The 25,156-nt window shown below is 44.1% G+C and overlaps 1 protein-coding gene across 1 annotated transcript; it reads right to left on the bottom strand.

Annotated features, from left to right (window-relative positions):
* Nucleotides 1–212: 212 nt before the first annotated feature.
* Nucleotides 213–24,805, bottom strand: CASC3 (CASC3 exon junction complex subunit). Its single transcript, XM_083147247.1, has 13 exons — nt 24,442–24,805; nt 19,091–19,118; nt 16,339–16,376; nt 15,256–15,402; nt 14,425–14,576; nt 14,150–14,329; nt 11,578–12,260; nt 10,981–11,042; nt 8,568–8,676; nt 8,386–8,484; nt 7,735–7,952; nt 7,497–7,619; nt 213–1,788 (listed from the first exon to the last, which is right to left on the bottom strand). The coding sequence occupies exons 1-13, from the start codon at nt 24,619–24,621 to the stop codon at nt 1,747–1,749; spliced, it is 2,061 nt and encodes a 686-aa protein (XP_083003373.1). The 5' UTR covers nt 24,622–24,805; the 3' UTR covers nt 213–1,746.
* Between the last annotated feature and the right edge of the window lie 351 nt (nt 24,806–25,156).

The raw sequence follows: 25,156 nt of genomic DNA, 5'->3' as shown, positions 1-25,156 counted from the left end.
GGCCGGAGCCCAGTTAGATGCAGGTACTTATGCCATGTATGAACACTAGTTGTTACCTACCATTATAAACTCTTCCACAATTACATTTATTCCTCTGAATTAAAAAAACAGCATGTCCATACACATCACAATATTCACACCAGCAATTTATGATATCTAAAAAGTTTTTGGTGTTTTCCAAACCATGGAATGTAAGTTATTACCAGCCAGAATTAATTATTTAACCACAGTCTAACTTTTTTTAATTTTCTTGCAGCTTCAATAAAGAATGAACAGAGAAATACATTTAATCCCAGAGCAACCACACAACATTAAACAAATGCAAAGCATTCAATAATATATGGGATGGAGTCTGTAATCAATCCAACCAACCATCAACCCGTACATAGGTTGGATGATCCTGGAGTATCAAGTCCCATGGAAACCACAAATAGTCCCTTTGTTAGAGGTAGGAAGAACTGCAATAAAGCCCTCTTGTAGCAAAAAAATAGTTTGGGTACAGCGGTCTCTCTTAATAGAGGCTTCTAATGGAAAATGGTGAGTTTAGGTCAATAACAAAACAAGACGAAAAAAAATAAAAAGAAAGGTTGCTTCTGGTATACACAGTCACTTTTTAATGTCACGTATAAGAGCACAAACTCCAAATAAAATGAAGAAAAATAGAGGCCCTATACATTGACACTGTTCAATCACCACATTTTAAACACTCTCATGATAACTAGAATGCATTATAAGCTTGCAAACCCCAAAAATCTTTCTGCTGGAGTTTGATAATGGTATACAAGGTTAATATTTAATATAATACATGAAAAAATTGTGATGAACAGACATTAAAGTGCACCCATTGCCTACACACAGTGGAGACATCCATTTAGTGGGCTAAGCCAATATTCATAAGAATACGGTGTATCAATTCCTTAAGAACTTGAGACATTACTGAGGCACAAAGTAGGCAGCCATTTCGTATGCCGAACCAATATTCATTAACTCACAGCAGCACTGCCAAAGTGAAGACTGAATTCTAAGAGTTTGGTTCATTCCACAAAATGGATGCCCCCAGAGGCCAAAAACTGCTTCTTCTATGTGTAGGTGACAGATGTATGTATGTATGTATGTATGTATGTATGTATGTATGTATGTATGTATGTATGTATGTATGTCCTGAAAAAAAAAAAACACAAAAACACACACTATACAAGTAAAATTTAAACACAAATAAAATAAAAACCGCAAAAAAACACACGTCCCGCATAGACATGGGTAAGAAAAAAGCAGGGAGAATACATATTTTTCACTGTCCCTCTGTAAAATTAAAAATTGGTGTGCAATCACAACTTGCTCTTCATAAGAATACATTTAGTATACTCAGAATATTTTAATTTTTTTTTTTTTTTAACGGAACTCAAAAGTTTCTCCCCTTCCGAACTTTCCTCAGCAGCAGTTTCCTTTGTAATCATTATCCAGACAAAGTTTAACAAAATCAATAGGGTAGGCTCACAATAGAAAATGGTTTCCCCATATTCACATATGTAACATTAAACATTTAATGGTCTGTCATAGTATGGAAAATATTTATATTGGGAGTATGGTGCAATATATGCTGATCTGTTTCACTAAAACCTGTATAAGCCCATTCTAGGCAACAGGGATTATTTTTTTATTTATAAAACAAATGAAAACTCTGGTCTATAATCTGGGAGCCTGGGTCAAAAACAAGGCTGCGAAACATAGGTCTGCAAATAAAGGTCAGGCGGTACTCTTCTCTTTCATCTTCAAATATCTGTTTTCCTGAAAAGCAAGATAACTTATTGAGTTTATGCAAATAAGACATTTTCTAAATAAACCAATATAACCGATATTAAGCCATATGAGCATCTCTCAATGAGAAACTTTTGTTCAGCTCAAATATGGGAACACTACAGAAGATTACAATACACTTACACCTGGCCCTGTTTCTCTAACCAGACCTATAGTGACTTGGCAGCTATGCAGAAGGGTATAATGGTTAGCATTACTGCCTCACTGTACTGAGAGCTCACTGCATTCAAAAAGAGCTTATAACCATATATCCGAGGCAGCGACAGATTTGGAAGAGGAAGCCAGAGGTGAAGGTTCCGGGGAAACTAGTTGAGCACATCCAATTTGCTGACACCTTCCATTGAAAAAGTGACCAGTTCATATCCCTCTGACGTCCCTACACAAAATCATCTGGATACAAAAGCTTGTGGGTTACCTGCATTAGCCCTAATTCCGATCCAGGAAAAGAGGAAGACTGTAGAATGGGAATCCTGAGCCTTTGAAAATATAAGGCAACCTAGAACTACAAAAGTCACAAAGATCTGGACGTATACACACCAGAACAATTGGATGGTAATTTATATTACACCTGTCAGCTTTCAACTATCCCCTGAGAAGGGTACATGCATATATAGTCATAATAATTTTTATGACACCCCAAAAATGATTCACTAGCATTTGTAAATATATGTAATTATATATGGTACTTGTGGATTATAACGGCTCCCATCGCATGCCATATGTAGTGGCATGCGATTGGATACGATTTGCCATTTTTATTCAAAAATCGCATGCAATCGCATCGCATGCGATTTGAACGCATGCGATTTTTAAACAGAAATGCATCCAAATGCATTGAAATTTGTATCAAACATGTTCAATGGCCCCCAAATGTCATTTTTCAGGCTGTACCACCCCCACTATCAACGCAAACCCGAAGCATGGCGAGCGCAGCGAGCCCGCGAGGGGCGGCGGTACGCGTCCTACGACCTTTTCATACCCCCACTATCCACGTCGGCGTGGAGTTGAGAATAGAAAGTGTGGTGAGCGCAGCGAGCCACCGAGCCCGAAGCGTGGCGAGCGCAGCGACGTGGACACCTGTGAAGCCCGCGAGGGGATGCGTATACCTGTGAAGGTATCCGTGTCCGCTCGCCACACTTTCTATTCTCAACTCCACGCCGACGTGGATAGTGGGGGCCGCCGCTCGCCACTCTTCGCGTTGATAGTGGGGGTGTTACAGCCTGAAAAATTACATTTGGGGGACATTGAACATGGATACAAATTTCAATGCATTTGGATGCATTTCTGTTAAAAATCGCATGCAATGCGATTTTTTGCTATACGACGCACATCGTGGGAGCCGTGATTGTCCACAAGTACCTATATATGTTTTATATATTAAAATAAATTCTTATTTTTAGAGAACCGTGTAATTATTGAGATAGCTGGCACATCTTTCTATTTTTGTATCTTACCTTTGGTGTTCTGACAAACCCTGTGCCAACAGCTGTTGATTGCGCAACGCACACTTTGTTTTTACAATCCAAAACATGCCAAATTTGAGCTTTCTTGGAGCCTCGTCAGGAAGGAGCAAATGCACAGTAAAAAAACAACGTGATTTTGGTCCTCCCTGTAAAATCCTTTTTATTGGATCAATGGTGGACACTGGGACAGTGGGGTGTGGGTGGAGCTTCGGCTACAGGCACCAAGGATATTGACAATCTGAGTGCAGCCCAGGCTCCTGCACCTCCAAGCCCCTACAGGTTTCAGTTTAACAGCTATCCAAAAAGGAACAGGAATAGAAAAAAAAGGAAGGGAAACATGCAACCACAAGGAAAGATACGTTTCAAGAATGTATACTACAGTCCCCCTCATTGTCTATGAGGGTGGGCGCCCAATGTCCACCATGGATTCAGAAAAAGGGATTTTACAGGTAGGACCAAAATCCAGTTTTTTCAAATCAATGGTGGTCACTGGGACATCCCAAAGCTGTTCCTTTTTGGGAGGGAACGCACCTGAGCTGCACTGAGGACACGGCCCCCAAAAGCAGAATCTGCCGTGGGGAACGAGTCAAACTGGTAAAAAAACTTTAGAAAGGTATGTGGTGTAGACCAAGCGGTCGCACGACACAACTGATCTGCAGAGGCTCCCTGGCGAGTTGCCCAACTAGCCCCCACTGAACGCGTGGAGTGGGCCCGAATGGATGATCCCGCTTATTTGAGGACAGTTAGCCTGCTTAATAGTTTGCCGCAGTCAGCGTCTGTTTAGATGAAGGCCAGCTACATTTGGCCACATTGTATAAAACAAATAACCCATCTGTCTTACGGATGTGTTGTGTTCTGGAAACATAAACCTTCAAAGCTCTCACAATGTCTAGAAAACATAACTCTGTAGAAGTTTCTAACGGAGCAATGTCCTGATTTATGTGAAACCTGGAAACAACTTTTGGCAGGAACTCCCTTAGAGTCCGCAAGACTGCTCAGTCCGCTGAAAAAGGTGGAACTGGTAACACCACGCCTGCTGCTAGTAGGGAGTGTATGGAGCTGGCTAATGCAGTAGCCTTGTCCGGCTCTCGCGGGGTGCTTGTTGTGAAGAACTGAGCTGGAGGGCGGCCCTGAAAGGAAAGTGAGTATCCCTGAGATACTATGGTGTTCACCCACCTGGTCGGTGGTTGTGGCATGCCATACCTCGGCAAACAACAACACCTGAGAGGTCTGGTGGGCTGCCCCTTTTTCATGCTGAGGGCTTATCAGCCTGTTTAGGGGCCTGACGGCGCCCTGCCCAGGACTGTTTAGGCTTGGAGGCTGAAACTTGCTTAGAGGAAGGTTGAACCCTTGCTGAGGGCTGTCCCCGAGCTCTTCCCAGTGGCCAAAAGGACTGAGACCGAGCCTTTGGGGGAGCGGAAGGCAAGAAAGCGGTTTTGGAAGTGGCTATTGTAGCCACAATTTGATCTAACTGGTTTAAAAAGGACATTACCAGTAAATGGCAAAGCCTCCAAGGCCCATTTGAATCCGCATCTGCATTCCAGGTGCGCAACCAGAGAGGTCGCTACGGGAGATGCCGAGATCTTAGAAGATAGAGCTGCAGCATCTACCGCAGCCTCCTCTAAATATGTGGCGGGTTCCCTTATTAGATCCACTGTCGACAGCAACTCTGAGCGACGGGTACCAGGCGTAATCTGTTCCTGTAAAATGGTCCACCCGTGAGCCAATTGCCTTGGCCACCCATGCGGAGGCCATTGCTGGTCTGGCTGAGACTCCTGCATTGGTAAACACTGCTTTAAGACAGTGTTAAATTTTTCTATCAGTGGGGTCTTTAAGAGAAGCCACTGTGGGAATAGGCAGAGTGGTTGCTTTAACTAACCGAGCTACATGAGTGTCTACTTGTGGAGGCGTCTCCCATTTCTGACAGTCTGCCTGAGCAAACTGAAAGAAGGATATGAGACGTTTAGATACCAGAAACTTTTTGTTCGAGTGTTGCCACGCTTCTGACAGTACCTCCTCCAAGTCTGTATTAGAAGGGAAAATAGCCAACTCCTTTTTCTTCTATTTGAAAAGGAGAGTGTCAGGTACTGAGGACTGGGTGTCCTGTATCTTGAGACATCCTAACAGCCTTAGAGAGTCTACCCTGGTCTGGGTCATCCTCTCATCAGGTTCATCTGCGTCAACCTCATCGTCAGTGTCGACTAGCACCTCCTTCTCGGGTCGTCATCAGAATCAGACTGATGAGCCACTAAAAAGGAGCCTGTGCCGTACGTTTAGGCAGTGTAGCCTTCAACATGGACTGTAAGAAGGTAGACACTTGAACCAAACCCTGAACTGAGGTGGATAACCCCTTCACCCAGGAAGGCTCTGTACTAATTTCAGGCTGTGCAGGCCCCCTGGCTGCAGCCAACTGTGAGGCTAACTCCTTCATAGCAGATGAAAGAGAAGATGCCCAACTTGGCTCCACTGTAACTGGACCAGAGGGTCTGTTCTCAATGAAGTCCTGTACAGAGCAGCGGTCACACAGGCCAGCATGGTCCTGTTCAGAGGAATAATTCTCTTTACATTTAGTGCATGTGTAAGCATGCAGCCTAGGAGCTTCCCTAGAAGGTTTAGCTTTGGAATTTTTTTGTGACATTCTACCTCACAGAACACCCAAACACACTTATGTGACAATGAGCCTGCAATTGTAAATTACAGTACAGGACACAGTGTACAGTTGTATAATACTACTACCCTCTAACACAGCAAAGAAGCAGGAAAGAGGAGAGAAAACAAACACACACGATACTCTGACCAACACTAATTTAGTGTGGTGCAGAGGCCTGTTGAAAAACCTGGTCCTGTAAGGTGTAAAGAAGAGGGAATCCTGGTGCGCTTCTCTCAGTGAAGTCCCGTGCAAATGGTGCTTCTGGACGCTAAAGGGGCAGGGAGAAGCCTAGCTCAGGCGGTAAACTGTGACGGGGCCCGCTCTGAGTGGAGGCGGGGAGCTGTGGATCAAGTTGCACCTCCCCTGGAACTAACAGTGCCCTGCGCCAAAATGGCTCTCCACAGTACAGCGCCCTGGGGGTCTAGTGGCTGCGCAGAAATAACTGTGTGCCACTGCCAGGGTCACCCAGCCTGCATTCGGGTGACTTTACCGCTAGCGGTTGTCCTGCGCTGTGACAATGAACCCCCTTCCTGTCAAGTGACCGAAGGCGGACCCGCAAAAGAAAAAAATCTGACAGGGCACAGAGCCCTGTCCCTTGATACCTGTGCCACCAAGAGGAAAAAAAAAAACTGAAGCCTGTAGGGGCGTGGAGGAGCCTGGCTGCACTCAAAGATTGGCAATCTCCTTGGTGCCTGTAGCTGAAGCTCCGCCCACACCCCACTGTCCCAGTGACCACCATTGGTATGATAGAGAAATTGGAGTGGCTAATTAAGAAACTTCATACTAAAAAAGTAATAACTTCCCACAACTCTACAATTATGTTCACGTGGCCCCTGGAAATCCCACTGTTCTCACCCCAGCTTTCTGCATTACTGCTTAGTCCAACATGGATTTACCTCAGTCGGTCATTTGAGACATATGTATGCATTCTAAGGAATAATGTACCCACTTAAAAAAAAAAAAAAAAGATTAGAAGTCACCATGGCTTTACAGGACTAGTGTAAAAAAGTAGGTGGCCGGCAGTCTAATCTATAAGGTCACAAAACTCCTGAGACTTCTAAAATTCTTGTATTTCACAGTTGGGGTATATTACCAAAATATATTAGTACATATAGCCCCCCAAAAAACATACACAACCGCAGCAGATAGTCAACCACAGCAATTAGCTGTACACACTGAATGAATCAGTCGCCAATATCGGTAAGGGACGTCACCAGGACCCACTGAACATGCAGGTCGTTTGGCTTTTATTGCGAAATTGACCCGAATGTTCAGTCAAGATTATTAAATTAACATACGGAAGCGTGCTTTGTTACCAATATTGAGTGTCCACACTAGACGATATTGAGAATAACATTGCTCAGAAGCCCCCTTATTGTTAACAATATCATTTAGTGTGTATGGGGCTTAAGAATGGAATATTTTATGTCCATACCTTTTTCTGGACATTTAGAAAAAAAAAAAAAAATATCCCATTCTCCGCACCAATTGGAGGAACATTCAAGTGAAAAACTAATAGAGTAGAGGGGTTGAAGGCACAATTCTATACTTATTTGCAATCTTACCTCTGGGGGTGGGGGTTTGATAGTGACTGGTTGGGATGTGCGCCGGGGCGGGGAAGGTTTTGGCTGCACTTGCTGTTGTACAGGGTTATAATAAGTCACCCCTCCATATACCTGGGATTGTGTCTAAGAACAAAAAAACACCACAACAATCATTAAATATATTTTTATATATATTTATATTAAAGCATTTTCCTAGATGCATAGGAAGACCTTTTTTTATAACTATAAGATTGCTTACCTGTGGATTAGGGTATATATGAGTTGGTGGTGGAGGGGGAAGCGCTCCAGGTGGATATGGGTAGGTGGGGTTACCAAAATTTATAACACTAGGGGGAGCAGTAAAGTATGGAGGAGGTAATAACTGCTGTGGAGGTGGCTGTCCTGGGGGAATGGAGACAGGCGCAGGGTAAAGGTTTGGTGTAGACATGGGAGCTGGAGATTGGTGCGGGTGCAAACCTGAAAAAAAAAAAAAAAAAAGGATGAAATTGAGATAAAAGGCCCCAGTTTTGTTTACAACACAATCAAGCAAAAGCCAATACACTTTTTTTCCTCATTCTACCTACTTTTCAAAGAACTGTACCAAGAGAGACATGCAGCACACTAGATTATTCTTATCGGATAGGATGAGAACTTCTCACTGCTCCATCAGACAGTGTATACAAACTAAAAGTTATTAGTATCTCTTCAGCTGGATTGTAGATGGTCTTGATAAAAGCCTTCAGAGCAGATCAACCTCCTTTTTGAGTTAAACAGTTTTGGAAATTTGAACCTGGTGAGTGCATTCTTGTTTGTAACTATGCATTGTTTGTGTGTTCAGGTTAATCTAGCATTAAACTATCTGCCCTACTGAAGCAACAGTTCATTTCCTTTAAAAAAAAAAAAAAAGTACCTGGATGGGGAAGGTGCATTTCTTGCTGTACAATCATGCCCTGAGGAGGCATAGAGGAAGTACTGTCACCATGAGCGTAAATTGGTCCTTGGAACTGGACTACAAAATAGAAAAGCTATTGTGGTTAATAAATAAAATAAAAATACATACAAAAGTATAATAGGCTTAATTTGTGCACTCACGTGGGTCGTAGTAATGGCCCTCCATAAGACTAATATGCATGGGAGCAGGGTCTGGAACTGGCCTCTGACGCTGAGAGGAATACCTCTTAACACGCCCACTTTGAACGGCCTACAGGACATGGAAGATCAGGAAACAAAAGATGACGAGACAAAATTAACACACCCCAGTTACTACAACCTGTGGGGTCAAATAAAGGTTTATGGGGTATTGAATATACATTATATGTGAGGAGGGTAGAGCTTGCCCATAAGGAATTAGGACACTGAGAACATGGGATATTGTGTAGCCCTGGAGGCAGAACCAGAGTTAAAATTTTGCTGTAGCACATGCTCCCCATACTTAATACACAGCCTCACCTTATTCTAATCAAGCTCAAAGATCAGGAAATGTACATACACTAGCCTGGTACTGGAAGCTGCAGACAGGGTGGACAGTGTAAACATCCAGTCTCTTCCATGGACTCTTTGAGCTTGAATGTCAGAAAGAACTACAATCTCATGGTTGATGTGGGAGCAAGAGACCAATATTAGGTAGGTAATCCGGAGAAGTACATAAAACCACATGGCCAGGATCGAGATTAAGGAAGCGCATCCAAGTCCGAAACCCTGTGGCTCAATGGGATGGCTAATGAGAAAACTTTTTTCCATGTTAGCCAACTTAAAATTGACCAAAAAGCTTAAAATGGAGAGTCCTGTAATGCCCTCAGCACTAAAGTGAGGTATCACATGGATACAGGTGGAACAAAGTGCAATACCCCATGTAGGAATGTCTGAGCAGCAGGTAGACAGGCCACTATGCCAATACAGGCCAGAAAGGGACGATACTTGCACTTAGGGAGATGTATACGAAGATCTAACCCTCTTTATAAGTGATAGAGCATGCGACAAACAAAATACAGGAGGGTGTTGTTCTACCTTGGGTAGAAAACCAGCCAAAATACACTCAAATACTGTAGTAGTTACTTGTGGAAGAGGGCTTTCTGTTTTGGGCCAATTGGAATGGCAGGGACCCTTTCTAAACTCAGTCTATGGAGAATCCACGGGAGAAGAGGAATTGGAGAAAGTTACAATTGTAAAGCAAGAACATTCAATAAGAAGGCATTTGGGTCCCTGGTGCAGGAACCGTAGCGGGTGCTTATGGCTGTGTCGGGAGGCCATTAAGTAAATGGCAGGTCAATCCTAGTGGCAAGCCAACAACTGAAAGGAGCCCTGCGATAGGGAGAAAGGTTCCTTAATGCCATCTTGGAAAAAATTAACAAAAAAGGAGAAGCCATTGGTCTTAAAGGAAGATTCTTTTTTTAGGCCACCTGTGTAAGTGTCCCTGGTAGTCTAGTGTTAGCACAAAAATGACTGGGAACCATTACAAACCTGCCAGAGTCTCCCACCGACCAGCCTTTTCATTTACTGCAGACTCGGACTCCCTGCGGTACAGGGAGCCACTTACCTGTCCCTAGCTCTAACCACTCTGAGTGCCTTGTGGAAGAGACACTAACCCAGTTGTCGTGACAGTGATGTAGCATGTAGAACGTGGACTATTCAAAAGCCAAAGTAAAAATAAAGAGTGACAGCTGCTATAAGCAGCCCAAAAAAATATGTGACCAGCTTCTTGGGAACCACAAAAAATACGGGCTTCCCAGGGACTGGAGGTGTATTGGGGAGGAGGAACCTGTGCTGCTGCAGAAAGAAGTTTCCTTTTGGTGGTGGCTCCAGAACTCCACTCAATATTACATGGTTCCAGTGTTCCCCCATTGTTCAAAGAAAAAGTCCACATTAATCCCTCCGTTGCAGGAATATAAAGGGGAGACTTGAGTCCCATACACACACTAAGATGTCTTCTTAATGATGATGAACGGCCCCATTATATTCACCTCCTGAACAACCCAGAACGACTTCGTTCAGGGTTGTTTAGGAGGTGAATCCCAACATCGTCTAGTGTTTATGCTGTGAATGACGGGCAACTATCAACGATGCGCATACCCGCGGGTCGTTAAAGACCATAGCCATCGTCTATGCATCCAGGTCAATTTGGCTATGGCAGTTAACCTTTATTTTCCCAATAGAAAAAAGGTCCTGCATAGCTTGTGGTAGTTTGTCATCAGTCCTGCACCAGAGATCACCTGCAATGCTGAGGTCGCTCATTTTCACTTCAAGGGTGAAAATGAATGATGGTAGTTAACGATGTGACACATCGTGTGTGTATGGACCTTTAATGTTGGTTATGTCAATTCTGGTATAAAAAAACGTGACTAGTTACAGTAGTGACTAACTATACATGGCCCAGTGGTGGGTACTAGTATATGCTTTTAGACTCCAATACTACCTATATGCCATAAAGGCCACAGAAAAATATGAGGTATACTTGAATGTTTTTGAAGAAAGGGCGTGAGCTTTCCTTCAACTGAAGCAGACTCACCATTCCTTCCATGCGGCTGTACTGGGGAGGGCCTCCTGCCATGTGAATGTGATTTGGAATACCTATTAAAAAAAAGAGAAATACCAATTATGAATGAACATGTGACTAGTGCACACTGACAACATAAATGCAAAAAAAAAAAAAAAAAAAGAAGATTCATCTTTAATTGAGCAAATGAGTAATCTACAGTTAACTAGTTTAAGTGTCTGGCAAAGACCTGGGGTTTTATTTTTATCATCATTGTAAAGGGCATGGGGATGGAGTTTAAATAGTCTAAGTTCTTCAGCAATAATATATATATATATATATATACACACACATATACACACACACACACACACACACACACACACACACACACACACATACTCCAATAGGTGGCACTCCAACGGACTTAGTAGAAATCACAAAACACCAGTCAAGGTATCGGTATCAAGCTTGATACCGATACCTTGACTGGTGTTTTGTGATTTCTACTAAGTCCGTTGGAGTGCCACCTATTGGAGATTAGATAGAATTTTTGGAGAGGCATACTGATAACAAAACAGTACTGTGAAAAAAATAAATATATATTACAGAGCGCAGAAAAACCCTTACCGCGAGCAGCAATGTATGGTGGTTGTCCTGGGCTCCAGCTCTGATCTGAAAGGTTGACTTGTGACAGCTCCTGCTCTAGTCCACTCACACCACTCTCTACAGAAGGTTCCCAGCCACCAGGTTTCACAACTGGCATTTGAGGGGAAGGCTCTGGCACTACTTCAGCAGGTATTTGAGGGGGAGGGGGGAGGGGCAAATCTGGTATTGTAGTGTCTTCTGTGCTCTTTCCCACTTCACCCCCTTTAATCCGACTCCTCCTGGCTCTGGAATAGGATTTCTTCTCTACAGGGCGGTCAGGAGGAGGCGGAGATGGATCTGCGGCTTGTTTCTCAACCGCTGGCTCAGCTTTGTTTGGAGCCTCTAGGGAGCACTCGCTTGCTGGTGGTGGTGATAGTTGTGGTACAGCTTGCTCCATGCTTCGACCTCTATAACTCCCATATTCGTATCTTCTCTCAGTAGTAGGATGGGTGATAACACTGTCTTCTTGTGGGTAGTAGTCAGGACGGCTCTCTTTGTATCCACCTGGACGAGAGTATGTCCTGTTTGTGTTAGTTCTGCCATTTCCGGTAGCACTGCGATTGTTGTAGGTTCGGGGTGGAGGAGTAGAACTAGAATCCAGATAACGCGTCGAGGATCTGTTTGGCTTCTCATCTTCATCTTCCCTCCTGGAGGGGCTGCTATACCTGGAAAGAGTCAAGAGCAATGGCTATACACAAGGAAATACACTTACATTTGACAACAAATTACTTGAAACATACAAAATGAAATATGCCAATGACAACTGGCCTATCCAGAGAGGATGCCAGGAACGGCAACTGGATTACTTGTAAAAGGAATAATCCCTGGGCACTGTATAGAGAGCACAATACAGGTGTTTAGACTCTCCATTTTTTTTCTACCTAAATGACTGAAATATGTAATTAGTACAGGTCCCTTATCTAGATATCCCAGAACCGAAATCAGTAGGTTTTCAGAATATTTAGGGAGTATTCTCTTTTTGTGGCCACAAATTGTGGTCTAGGAAGTACTCAATACACCTTACGACTGGGGTAGCCAACTCCAGTCCTCGAGAGCTACCAACAGTTAACGTTTTCACGATCTCCTTGCAGAATCGCAAGTGAAGTAATTAGCTCCACCTGTGGATATTTAAAAATGTGTCAGTGAATAATGAGTGCACCTGTGCAGAAGCTAGGTTGTCTGGAAAATGTGCACTGTTGGTAGCTCTCGAGGACTGGAGTTGGCTACCACTGCCTTATGAGATCTGGTAATTTATTCAATCTCCAGAGACTCACTACTGGTTAGGGTTTATATACCCTCATGAGGCACCATTAGCTCTTAAGCTGCTTTTTCTAAATAAAAGCTTAAACAGTACCTCCTTAGTGATTGTCTGGTCATAGGACAATAGAACACCATACAAAGCATTACAAACGTAGGGCCTTTATTTCTACTACTGACTTCAGTAAGCCCTTAAATCACTGCATTATTGCGTTACCATATTACTATGAAGCAAGCATTTTATATAAAACAATTTTTTTTTTTTAATGTAAGACATCTGAAAAGTAATAAAATGGTATAATTTATCAACAATATGGATGATGGAATGTGACCAGCCCAGAGAGTGATTAAATAAGCTCAGCTGCAAAAAAGGTTAAGTCTCATGACCAGTGGTCATAAGGAGGGATACGGTATAGATCAGGGGTGGGCAATAAGCAGTCCTCCAACTGTTGATAAACTACACACCCCAGCATACCTTGTGTCAGTTTCAGCAAGGCCAAATAGCTAAATATGGCAAGGCATGATGGGATGTGTAGTTAATCAGCAGCTGGAGGGCCACTTATTGCCCTGCCCTGGTAAAGATGATAGACAATGTCCAGGTCGACCACTAATGGTAGACATTGACTACACAAGCTTATGGTAGACATAGGCAAGGTCGACACTCCAAAGGATGACATGATTTTCCATGATGTTTTAGTGTCTATTTAATTGTACATAGATACCTTATATTTGAACCGCTTTGCCCGCCATGCTTCAGACACAGTGCCTCACTGCACTCTGCACACTATTAATTATCCAAGTGGGAATCACCTTATACCATACTTGCCGACCTTGGAATTTGCCACCAAATAGCCTTGTTCGCGCCCCCCAGACCAGGAGGAGGACTCAAACCGTGGCTCCAATGCAAGAAAACCCCACGAGTTGAGGTTCCAGTAGGGGGCGGGGCGGGGCTACAATGATGCGATTTGAAGTTTTTTAGTCCCGCACCTCCCACAGACACGCAAATTCCAGTGTTTCCTGTAGTGGCTATTGGGGGGGGGGGGGGGCGCATGCAGGAGACTTACCCACCTTCCCGGGGGGCCGGGAGGGGCAACCCGATTTTTGGGAGTAAGCAAGTATGCGTTATACAGGTAAAAATAAAATCCTGAAAAACTCATGTCGCCATTTCCTATGTCAACAATAAGCTTGTGTCGACCTAGTCACTAGCGATCAATAGTGCTCGACCTAGCCAATCATCTATCCACTGACTGCATACCATAAGTAGACTACAGAATTTAGCATCAATACACACACTTACCTTGGTTTTCTAGGCCTGTATGGACGAATCTCTTCTGGATTTTTACAAGAACGGATGTCATAACCGTACATAGCTATCAATTCATCACGAGATTTAGGGGCCTGTTCATCTTCCCGAAAGCGGTCATGCGACCATCGTCCCTCATCTTTCCACAGTTTGCGTGGATGACGACCTTTTGGCCTGAAGGTAAAATACTTTTAGTAAAACTTTATAAGCATTTAATAAGATTAAACCTTAACAGTGGATTATGATCCTCAACACATTTTCCATCTCACCTGACTTCTTCGTCATTTGTGTGCCCACGCAAGTCATGCTCAAAGAAAAGCCCCTTGCGAGGTATGTAAGCCGGATTTTTTCTGTCCTCATCATCATCCAGCTGCTTTTGAGATTTCTTGGAGGTCTTGATCTCATCTGGCTCTGTGCTCTCCTGGGAAGAGAACATGATCACCCGCACTGACACTATAGCAATCTTTTCCAACACTTGTGAGATATTCATTCATGAAGATACAGGATAGATACTAGGCACTGAGGACCAGATAATATGAATAATTTGATGTCCACTAATGTGGACATCAATCATTCATAAGATTTACAAGTCAGGAATAGCTGCTCAGTGGGTTCACGTACAGTCAAACTAATACAGACAGTACACTACAGAACTATACTGACCTGGACACAGATCTCTAAGAAAGTTACAAATGTATTACAACTCCACATGCAGTTTAACTATTTTGGTTGTGATAAACACAAAATCTAGTTTACCGCATTAAAGCGGATGGTAGTAGCCACACTAGGCTGCAGAGGAAAATTGCATAAATGATAATATTGTGAAAATAATTAACATTTTGACTTTCTTTGAATAAGCAATATGACAATTATCTACATCAGTGGTTCTCAACCCTCTGGTATTTACAACATGTTTGAGGATTTGTTTTGAAGCAGGTGGTATAATTACTGAGCCAACAAATTAGATGAACTCACCTGTTTGAGTACTGAATCCCCAAAACACAAGCTTTTGGTGCTTCTTGGGGACTAGGGTTGAGAACCCCTAACCTAAATAAACATACTTGTATTTTAGACGTAATTTGAATTCACTTTTTTCTTACCTGTCCATCTCCGCTCTGACGTTCCCCTGTCACTGTTCCTTTAGTTTTTGGCTTTTCGTCTTTTGTTGTCGGGGTTTCACTGGCATGGCTTTCTGGTTTAATAGTAGCTTTTAGGGACTCATCCTCACTATAATGAGCATCCTCTTCCTCATGGATAGAAATAAATCCATACATTAGTGGGTAGATTAAGAATACCCACTTGTCCCTTCTCTCCCTCTTTCCCACATCACTATACTTTTACATTAACTTAACCAATAAGGTGAACCCATTTTAAGCATACAGTGAATGCATTCACTTTATGGGCTCCTTCTGTGTGCAATTCATATCATTTGTAGGAATCTGTACCACCTTGTATTTTTAAAAGGTATAGCTTATATTTACAGATTAGATTCCTACTTAATAAATTACATTAATCACTACATATTTAGCACAAACATATATGCATTGTTTCAGTTTATAGCTGCATTTCTCCTTCCAAGCAAAAAAAGACTTCATTAATGTTGATCAAAGCTTTAATAAAAAAAAAAAAAAAAAAAAGGAGAGTGGGCAGATTCTTTGGTATGTTCCATCCCTAAACTAATGGAAAGGAAATATAAATTCCTCATCACATAACCACATTGTTTTTTTCTGTGCCAAGACAGCTGTAAGCTGAGAAGAAACAAACGAGAAAAAAAAAAAAAAACACAGGAAAAAAATAAAAGTTGGAATGTCACAAATTCACAGATGAAGGAAGTGAGGGATTTTTAAATGTGATCACCTGGACGACCTTCCTACCAAAATCAGCCACTACAGAGATAGCACAATGCATGGTTGACTAGTACTTGCTGCATAATACAAATGGTCAGCTTATAATACAAACGTAAAGAATAGAAAGGATTCAGATGACTTTCTGCATGGCTCCTATGCTTTTGGAACTGCCACAATGGTTGATTTACTGTGGCCAAACTTGGCCTATATTCAATAGAAATATTAAGAAAAAAAGATGGGGGGGGGGATTTTATAAAAATCCTGATTATGGGAGTAGGAACCTGTATTCAAGTTCAGCATTCCTTGTTCAACATAAATGACATATGTGATACTCACTTCCGATTCCTCAGCACTCTCATAGTCAGACAGCACAGCTGAAAGTCAAAAAGAAAAAAAAAAAAGGCATAAATAGTGTAGCCAGTACAGTACATGTAAACTAATGGAACTTCAGCATGACTCTGCAAGATCATGAGAGGGGGCTGGCAGTAGTGTCAAGAGACCACTCACATCCGTTCACACTTCGACCCAGGAATATCAGCAAGGATTGACCCTCACACACACAAGAAAAGGTCCCATGTTGAAAGGCAAAGTTACCGGGTAGACATGCTTCACCCAGTAATAGGATATGCAGTGTAAACAGGGGGGTCAGACTAGAACATGCAAAATTACCTGGCATTCAAATGACAAGTAAAAGCTGGAATTCTCAGACCAAAAAACATAACCTCTAAGCAGTCTATCCTGTTTGTGTCCTACACAACCTTGTCGCTAATGTCCGGTGATGCACAATAAGTATTATTAATTTTTTTTGGTACTTGTTTCCTAGCACGGTGCCCACGATTTTCATCTCATGCCATCGTTTTGATCGCATCGCATGCGATGAAAACTATTTTTTAATTGGACAGGCACCCTGATGGGTGATTACTATGTTAAATGCACCCCATTCTGTAGCTCCAGGGAGTTCAAGGGAAATCGTTAACTAAATAATTGGCTGCCTTTTTTGCATAGTGTGTATGCAGCTTTAGTTACATCCATGTGTTATAAATGACCTGCAGCGTGTCATTAATATTCAGGTAAGTGTAGCGGTATCTGCAGACAAACCTGAATTGAAAAAAAATTGTTGGACTCATTTTTTTAACATTTAATAAAAATAAATAAAAAAAAAAGGTATGCAATGGGACCCGATTTTTGGGTACTAAGAGCCGCACTGTACAATTTTAATATCTCGTCGCATTGCATGCCATTACAATGGCATGCAATGCGATTTGTAATTGTACAGGCACCCTGATGGTTGATTAGTATGTTAAATGCACCCCCATTGTTAACGCTGCCCCCACTATGAACGCCAACCCGAAGCGTGGCGAGCGCATTGAGCCCGCGAGGGGCGGCGGTACGCATCCTCCGACCTTTTCATATCCCCACTATCCACGTAGGCGTGGAGTTGATTTTATATAGTGTGGCGAGCGCAGCAAGCCAACGAGCCCGAAGCGTGGCGAGCTCAGCGAGCCCCGCAGATTACTTCACATGTATTCCACCTCCGCTCGTCACACTATATAAAATCAACCCCACGCCGACGTGGATAGTGGGGGTATAAAAAGGTCAGAGGACGCGTACCGCCGCCGCTCGCAGGCTCGCCACGCTTCGGGTTGGCGTTGATAGTGGGGGTGCATTTAACATACTAATCAACCATCAGGTTGCCTGTACAATTACAAATCGCATCGCATGCCATTTTAATGGCATGCGATGAGATATTAAAATTGTACAGTGCGGCTCTTAGGACACGAAAATCGGGTCCCATCGCATACCTTTTTTTTTTATTAAATGTTATAAAAAAAAAATAATAAAAAAAAAAAAAAGAGTCCAACAATTTTTTTTTCAATTCAGGTTTGTCTGCAGATACAGCTACACTTACCTGAATATTAATGACATGCTGCAGGTCATTTATAACAAATGGATGAAACTAAAGCTGCATACACACTATGCCAGGGCTGGGCAACACCGGCACTCCAGATGTTGATGAACTACACATCCCAGCATGCCTTGCATCAGTTTCGGCATGGCCACATAGCAAAACTAATGCAAAGAATCCTGGGATGTGTAGTTCATTAACATCTGGAGGGCCGGTGTTGCCCAGCCCTGCACTATGCGATAAAGGCAGCCAATTTTAGTTAACGATGTCCCTTGAACTCCCTGGAGCTACAGAATGAACTACATATTGCATACACACTTAATGATTTCAAATGATAAATTGTTTGCTTTACCGATTAATTAAGATACCTTGTTTTATGAAAAAGGTATCTTAATTAATCATACACACTGAGCGATAGGAACCTAGTTTATAAAAGACATGGGCAAAATGTAACTGCATGTACAGAAAAGGGATTATCACTGAACAATACGCACGATAATATGGTTAACTATACAGTCATTGTGCATATTGTCTGCCTTTGTCACATAGCATGTACATTTATCATTGCTGCCTATGAATGATGTCATTTAGGACAGTGGTTCCCAACCTCGGTCCATAAGCACCCAAAAGGGCTATTTCACACGCTCCAGCTCCTGCCAGTTGGCGAAACCCCACATGGCCAATTGCCGTGTCGCACACAGTAGTTAATATTGGACACGATTGTGTCCATTCACACAGGACAGCCACGGCCCGGCCGCCCTGTTGCAGCCGGATCCCACCACTGGAAGGGACGGCTGCCAGGCTGTGGCCATCCCCACCATTGAAAACTTCTGAATGCGGCACTGCTTCTTGGCCGTGCGGGGTTTCGCCACCCGGCAGGAGCCGGAGCGTGGGAAATAGCCCATACAGTTAACGATTTCCAGGTTTCCACAAAGAATTGTAAGTGAAATAATGAGACCCACCTGTGGGTCTTTTAAAATGTGTCAGCGAGCATCTGTGCACCTGCTGGGTGACCTGGAAAATGGGAACTGTTGGTGGTTCTTGAGGATCAAGGTTGGGAACTACTGACATCAGTTATAGAACAGCTGTAAAACATGGTAACATTCTGCCATGTTTGTAACCAAAGCAATCCATCTTATCTATCCATAAAAAAGGTTACAGAAAACATTAAATGAAACTCACCATCTCCTTCAATACCATCTTCGCTTTCCTAACAAAAAAAAATAAAAAAATATTTAAATATTTGATGCAATCACTTCTCCACACAATCTTAAGGTGCATACACACGGAGCGATTTGGCAAATTATTCACTGCCTTTAACAATTTCCTCTGAATGATTTGTTATCAAAGGATTAACGATTGAGCAAACAATTACACATAAACGATTGATCTTTAACGATGGTGGGGAGTGGTAGCCAGTCAATTAGACTTACCAAATCTTTCATGGTGCATACAAATGAAACAATTGGTACACATCACGAACAATTTGTCTGTGATCTTTCTGCATGCCGGAAAGATCATCAACCTCTACCAACGACCAGCGGGTACACGCATCTTCAGATATATCGTTCATACACAGGGAATGATTTGAGCGATTGGTCGTTTCAATCGATCGGCAACGCCAAGATCTTTTGCTAAATCTATCAGTGTGTACGCACTGTCAATTACAGAATAGTAAATTGTTTTTCTCCTCAACCTCACAAAAAAAACAAAAACCATAAAGCATTCCGGCTGCTTCCTCAAACTCTCCAGTATGAACAGCATTTTAATTAAACTGTCAATACCTACATGTCATTGTTCCCTAGCTAATCCACTACAAATCTTTCCACCCAAGCGTCCAGACATCTCTATTCTACCTATACATATTTCATGCCAATTACACAAAGATAAAACTAGCGTAGATTCTCATAGGGCAGTAAGAGGTGGAAACTATTTTCGTAGATGCCAATATTTACAAACTGTTGATCTACTGAGGTATTTTTGCACATTTTCTGTGGGTTTTAAAGGAAGAGAAAAAAAAAAGGGGGCAATATATGATGTGTGTAAACATATGTAGCATATACACGTTTGGCTTCCAATGGTTCTGTTAACGATCTTAAAGGCCCCACACAGCGCGATAATCAGGCTTTTCTGAGCAATTTTAACAAATCACTTCTAAAATGCAGGAAAGCGCATGTAAATCGCTGTGTGTATTGACCACACAGCAATTTACATGCGCGCCCCCGCCGTTCTGAATCTGCCCAAAATTCAGAAAGGACACGACGGACATTTTAGAGCAGTCACTCAGAAAGCACCTGCTCATCTCCTGCATTTGTGGCCGCGGGCAGATGAGCAGGGCTTTTCTGAGCTGAAGACGCCGCAGAACCAGTGGGGCAGTATGCACCAGTATAGCATACCGCCACTTCTGCACAGACCCGGCACCTGCAACCATGCCTGCCCAGTGTTCCTCCCGCCCGGATGCTATTTGACTCACACCTTTTTGACCTACATAGTGCACTCTCGCTATTTGTTCACATAAGGAGGGGCAAAGGTCAGGGTAGCCGGATCGTCAGATTGTACTGATTTCAGTATTATTACCTGCATCGGGCTCCCAGAGTCCCAGTACTCACGCATGCCGCTTCTGCCAGGACACTGGGGCATACTGCTTGCAGTGAGTAATCTGCTGAATGCACATAACTACTGGCATTGCCTAGTGTCCACGCAGCAGCACGAGCGCAATTAAGTACCGGGAGCCAGATGCAGGGGATAATACTGCAATCTGTGCACAGAGTACAACTATCCCAGGCTACCCTGACCCCCCCCCTCCTCTCCTTCTGTGAACACATAGCGAGGGAGCACTAGGGAGGGCAAACGGGGAGGCAAATGTCAGCTGGATGGGAAACACCCTGGTGGTCATGAGGCAAGCCACAGAAACATATGAATTGAAGTTGCCAGCAGAAGCGCTGTGGAGCAGGGGCAGGGGTTTGCCACTAAGGGCCGTTGGGCGCCCCTGGACCACTCACAGCCACCGCTGGTCCCCTTACTACCCCCACTGGAAAACGACAGACACCTACACTTGGCTCTCATCCTCACCTCCCATCTCTCGTTGTCTCGGGAGCCCTGCATCCATCAAGTCTGATTAGCCTCCAATGTTTATTTGGTTGGGGTGGGGGGGGGGGCGGGGGCACTATGCAACCAACGTTTGTTTATTAAGGAAATGTCCCCTCCTGCTGCCGGAGCTCAGTACCGGGCGATGAGAAGGGCATCACGCTGCCCAGCATGTGTCATTCCCGTGACAGCAGCAGACATGTTCCCCGCCAGGGAACATGTGACCACTGCGGGCAATGTGGAAAATCCTGCGCCTGTGCTTCGTCTCCACCACAGGGACAGGAGGCAGGCACGTTGCCTGTGTCACCGGAATGTTGCACACACGCTGGCCGGGTATAGCTCAGTCCTAGGGCGCAGGATCACGACATGTAAGGCCAGTGGCACATAGACCGGCTTCCCCCTCCTCTCACTACAAGGAAAAGTAGCAGCCAGGAGGGCTCGGTCCTGCTGCTATCCCTGGGCTGAAGCGGCGCCTCTGCTGCCCTGATCCTTTCTCCAAGCCCGGGCTGAGAGACTCACCGGTGCTGCTGTGGGCTGCAGACCCCCCGGGCGAAGCCCCTTCAGTGATCGCTCAGAAGCCACCACACAGTACTTGATATACAAGGCGTTCTGAGCGATAGCTTTGTATTAATCAGCAGGGCTGTTATTCATTGGGGACCTGTGGGGCCACGCATTAATATCGCTGTGTGGGTTACACACACAGATATTCAGCCACTTTCTGAGCTGTTTAGTAAAATAATGTCACTCAGAAAGGGGCTGAATATCGTTGTGTGTGTATGGCCCATTAGAATGGAGGTTAACAATACAATGGTAGAAATGGAATCCTGCAAACTGGATGAGACTAGGGATCAAGAAGGACAAGTCCAGGATTCCAGACTGTCAACAAATCCAAAATGGGATTTTGGTTCTAACCTGACAAATAATTTTGTCCAATTCCATTAGGGACACTGGGATATAGGTGGTGCTGTATTTGCCTGGGTACTAAGATTTGAGTTCTGACAGCTCAGGCTATTAGTGCGCTATACGCCGCCCCCCACCCAGAGCAGTCCAATATTATTACAAAACCTATTGTACAGGAGAAGAATTGGTCACACAAACTGAAAGGAAGTTAATGGGCCTGGAACACTACAATCCTAAACAAAACGAGGGTGGGCATACGGCGTCTCCATACAATTAAACAAAAGGAGGTGTCAAATCAAAACACATTTTCTCCTTCATTCATAGGTTACACACCAAAGCTACCCACTGAAGGAGAAAACGCTTCTACACTGTGCAGTACGCCAGACACCAAAAACTAGTGACCTAAAAAGACAAAAGGTGTCAATTAGTAAAATTTCATAACAGCCCTGCAAGGCAAAGCAGTTGCATCAAAGAACCACACCAGTACAATCTGGTCTGTATTGAAATACAGACCAGACGGTGCTAAAAATATCATAGCAGACATGGGCGGGTTTTGAAAGGTGCAGGGTGCTACAATGAACATTATAATGTCTGGTGATAAAAGTGATTATCAAGACATTAAGCCCTTGCACTACAGAATAATAATATGTAATAATAATGTCCAGGTGTGAGGAAAGATCTGCCCCAACCTTGCTACAACTTAAGGCCCATAGACACTGGGCGACTGAGCTGAAAGTCGCCCAAAAAAAGCATGTTTGAGCGGCCTTCGCCTTAAAGCCGCCCAGTATGTATGCCCCAGCAATCAGTGGTGAGCGCTGCAAAGCGCTCCCACATCATCACCGGGAAAGCCGTTCACGTGCTGGTATAACCAGCAGATGAGCTCCTTTGAGGACGCTATGCAAATCCACCCCCCCACACCCCCCCCCCCCACACACCTGCAAAGTATCTCATTCGATAATAAGTGTGTTAGCATACACATAACTGTAAAGCAGACAGGAGAGGCGGTCTCCAAGCCTCGCAACCCTGGCAAAGAGTAAAAAAAAAAAAAACATACAAAACAATGGGTGGCTGCCAAATAGCTGTGAGTGCTCTCTAAAATCAACAGCCACCCATTGTTTTGAATATTCTTTTTAATTCACTGCCCCCGTCTGCTGCTCCCTGGGAGTTTACATAAGATAAATCACATGTGATTTATCGCAAAAAAGTGCCAAATCGGCAATGGGCTCTCCCAGGGAGCTCCTTGGAAACTGGGTCCGACTTGTCCTTATATCAAGTTGGCAGTGTCTGCAAAAAAATTTTTTAGAATCTTAAAAATCAGTGAGAAGAATGTAGGGCATCTATTCACCCCAAACCATAATGTTTGGGCTTGATAGGTCGACAGCCAAAAAGTCAACATGGTCAAGTGGGCCACACAAGGAAGGGGGGGGTTGCATTTTATCAACATTTCCATACTTTAACATCCACGTAGACCGGGATTAGAAATGTTAATATGTGCCAAGCACCTTGCCCAAAGAATGGTGAGCAAAGCAAGGGGATGCCAAGTTTTATGTGCCCAAACCTACAAAGTTACACACAACTTTTTGAAACACTTCCCCACAACATATCCAATTCTAACCTGATGTCACATGATAATAAAGTGAAAATATGGACACTTTGAAGGCAGTAACATTAACTGATATTTTATATAATAGATTCGGTAGACATTAATATTTTAGAAATACAACATCGGTAATGCCACGATGCACAGGCATACACATCATTGTATGCTACACCTGGCTGTGAATAGTCACACCAGGGGGTCGTTCCGGGACTATGTAAAAACCGGACTACACTCCGGACCGCCGGACAGGACATCAAAATCTGCAGTCCGGAGCTTGTAGGGTCCGGGGGGTGTCCTGTCCGGGGGGTCCCTGTCTGGGGGGGTCCCTGTGATAGCTATCACCAGGGACATGGGGGAGGGGAGATTACAGCCTCCCCGTGTGGTCCGGACCGTCCGGCTTTTGCTGCATGCCCGGACCATACAGGGAGGCTTTATTCTCCCCCTCCTCCACTACCTGGTGACAGGTGTGACAGGCAGCGCCCCAGACAGGACACCCCCCAGACTGGAGGCTACAAGCTCCAAAATGCAGAGTTTGATGTCCGGTCCAGTGGTTTTGTCCTGGTCCGGTTTTCACCCATACCCCATTCGAAGAGTTTAATGGTGTGACCGGGCATACACATGTCATTGTCACAGACATACTTGACATTTCATTAATGCCACAAAGCAGAGTATGGACACATCTGTAAATAAGGTCATTGGGTAGTCCAATATGGTGCTTTATCCTGAGAAGATATATACAGACAACAGGCAAAGTGGATATTTAGAAACAGTGGCATAAGAAATGTTAAGAGTCTAGATTAATAGATATACAGTCAAGGCTGTATATTGCACAGTCCACTGCAGAGCGATATGCATGCATGGGACCTTTAACACCACCTCTCACACGATACATCCCCTCCAGCAGACAGCGCTCTCCTTTACCCCATGTCCGGCCTTCTATACTCACACATTCAGACTCCTTCCCATCCCTGACCACCTCCACTCTTTTGGTCGCTGGCTCCCGGGTCTCAACCCTGCCAGGCGGCGCTGGCTGCTCCACAGAGCCGGGGCTCTGACTCCCGGACTCCTCTTCTTCCTCTTCGCTATCCTGGGACGCACGTCTCCTACGCCGCCTCCTGTCCGCCATGTCGCTTAGTCGAGAGACTCCTTAGGGCTGCTCTTGCAACTACATTTCCCGGCGTGCACCGCGCTATACGGAACGCTGCCTGTATGCAGCGTGGAGTCTTCCGCCCAGTGCACGGCGCCCCGTAGCGAGAATCTCGCTGCACACCACGCGATAACCAGGTAGAGGGGGGGTGATAGAGGGGGCGGGGTCATATGAGGGCGTCTTTGCACGTGAGTTTAGCTTTAAGCGGGAACTTCTGTTGTGCCAGCGATGGATGACTGGGGGAGGGTCAATGTGCGAGCGGAGGTGGCCATTTTATCTGATCCTTAATTTATGTGATAATACGAATACTGTATACTAAGCAAGCTCCGTGCTTTGTAGGGTTACTCAATAATAACAACAGTAGGCTATAAGCCAAGGGTAGCCAACTCCAGTCAAGAGCTACCAACAGTTCACGTTTTCCAGCTCACCTCGCAGGTACACAAGTGCATGCACGACCATAGGTGCCGATTTATGTTTTCGCTGGTGGGTGCTCAAGCCAAAAATATAGGGGAGT

This window comes from Crinia signifera, chromosome 6 (genome assembly GCF_055691185.1).
Source record: "Crinia signifera chromosome 6, ASM5569118v1, whole genome shotgun sequence".
Classification (NCBI taxonomy): domain Eukaryota; kingdom Metazoa; phylum Chordata; class Amphibia; order Anura; family Myobatrachidae; genus Crinia; species Crinia signifera.
This window is presented reverse-complemented; position numbering and strand designations above follow the sequence as displayed.

Excerpts from the sequence above, each read along its gene's own strand:
- CASC3 (XM_083147247.1), bottom strand. The coding sequence starts at position 24,621 with ATGGCGGACAGGAGGCGGCGTAGGAGACGTGCGTCCCAGGATAGCGAA. Across the intron at positions 19,119-24,441 it reads ATGGGAAGGAGTCTGAATGT|GAAAGCGAAGATGGTATTGA; the intron begins GTGAGTATAGAA and ends TTTTTTTGTTAG. Across the intron at positions 1,789-7,496 it reads TCAAACCCCCACCCCCAGAG|GAAAACAGATATTTGAAGAT; the intron begins GTAAGATTGCAA and ends CTTGCTTTTCAG.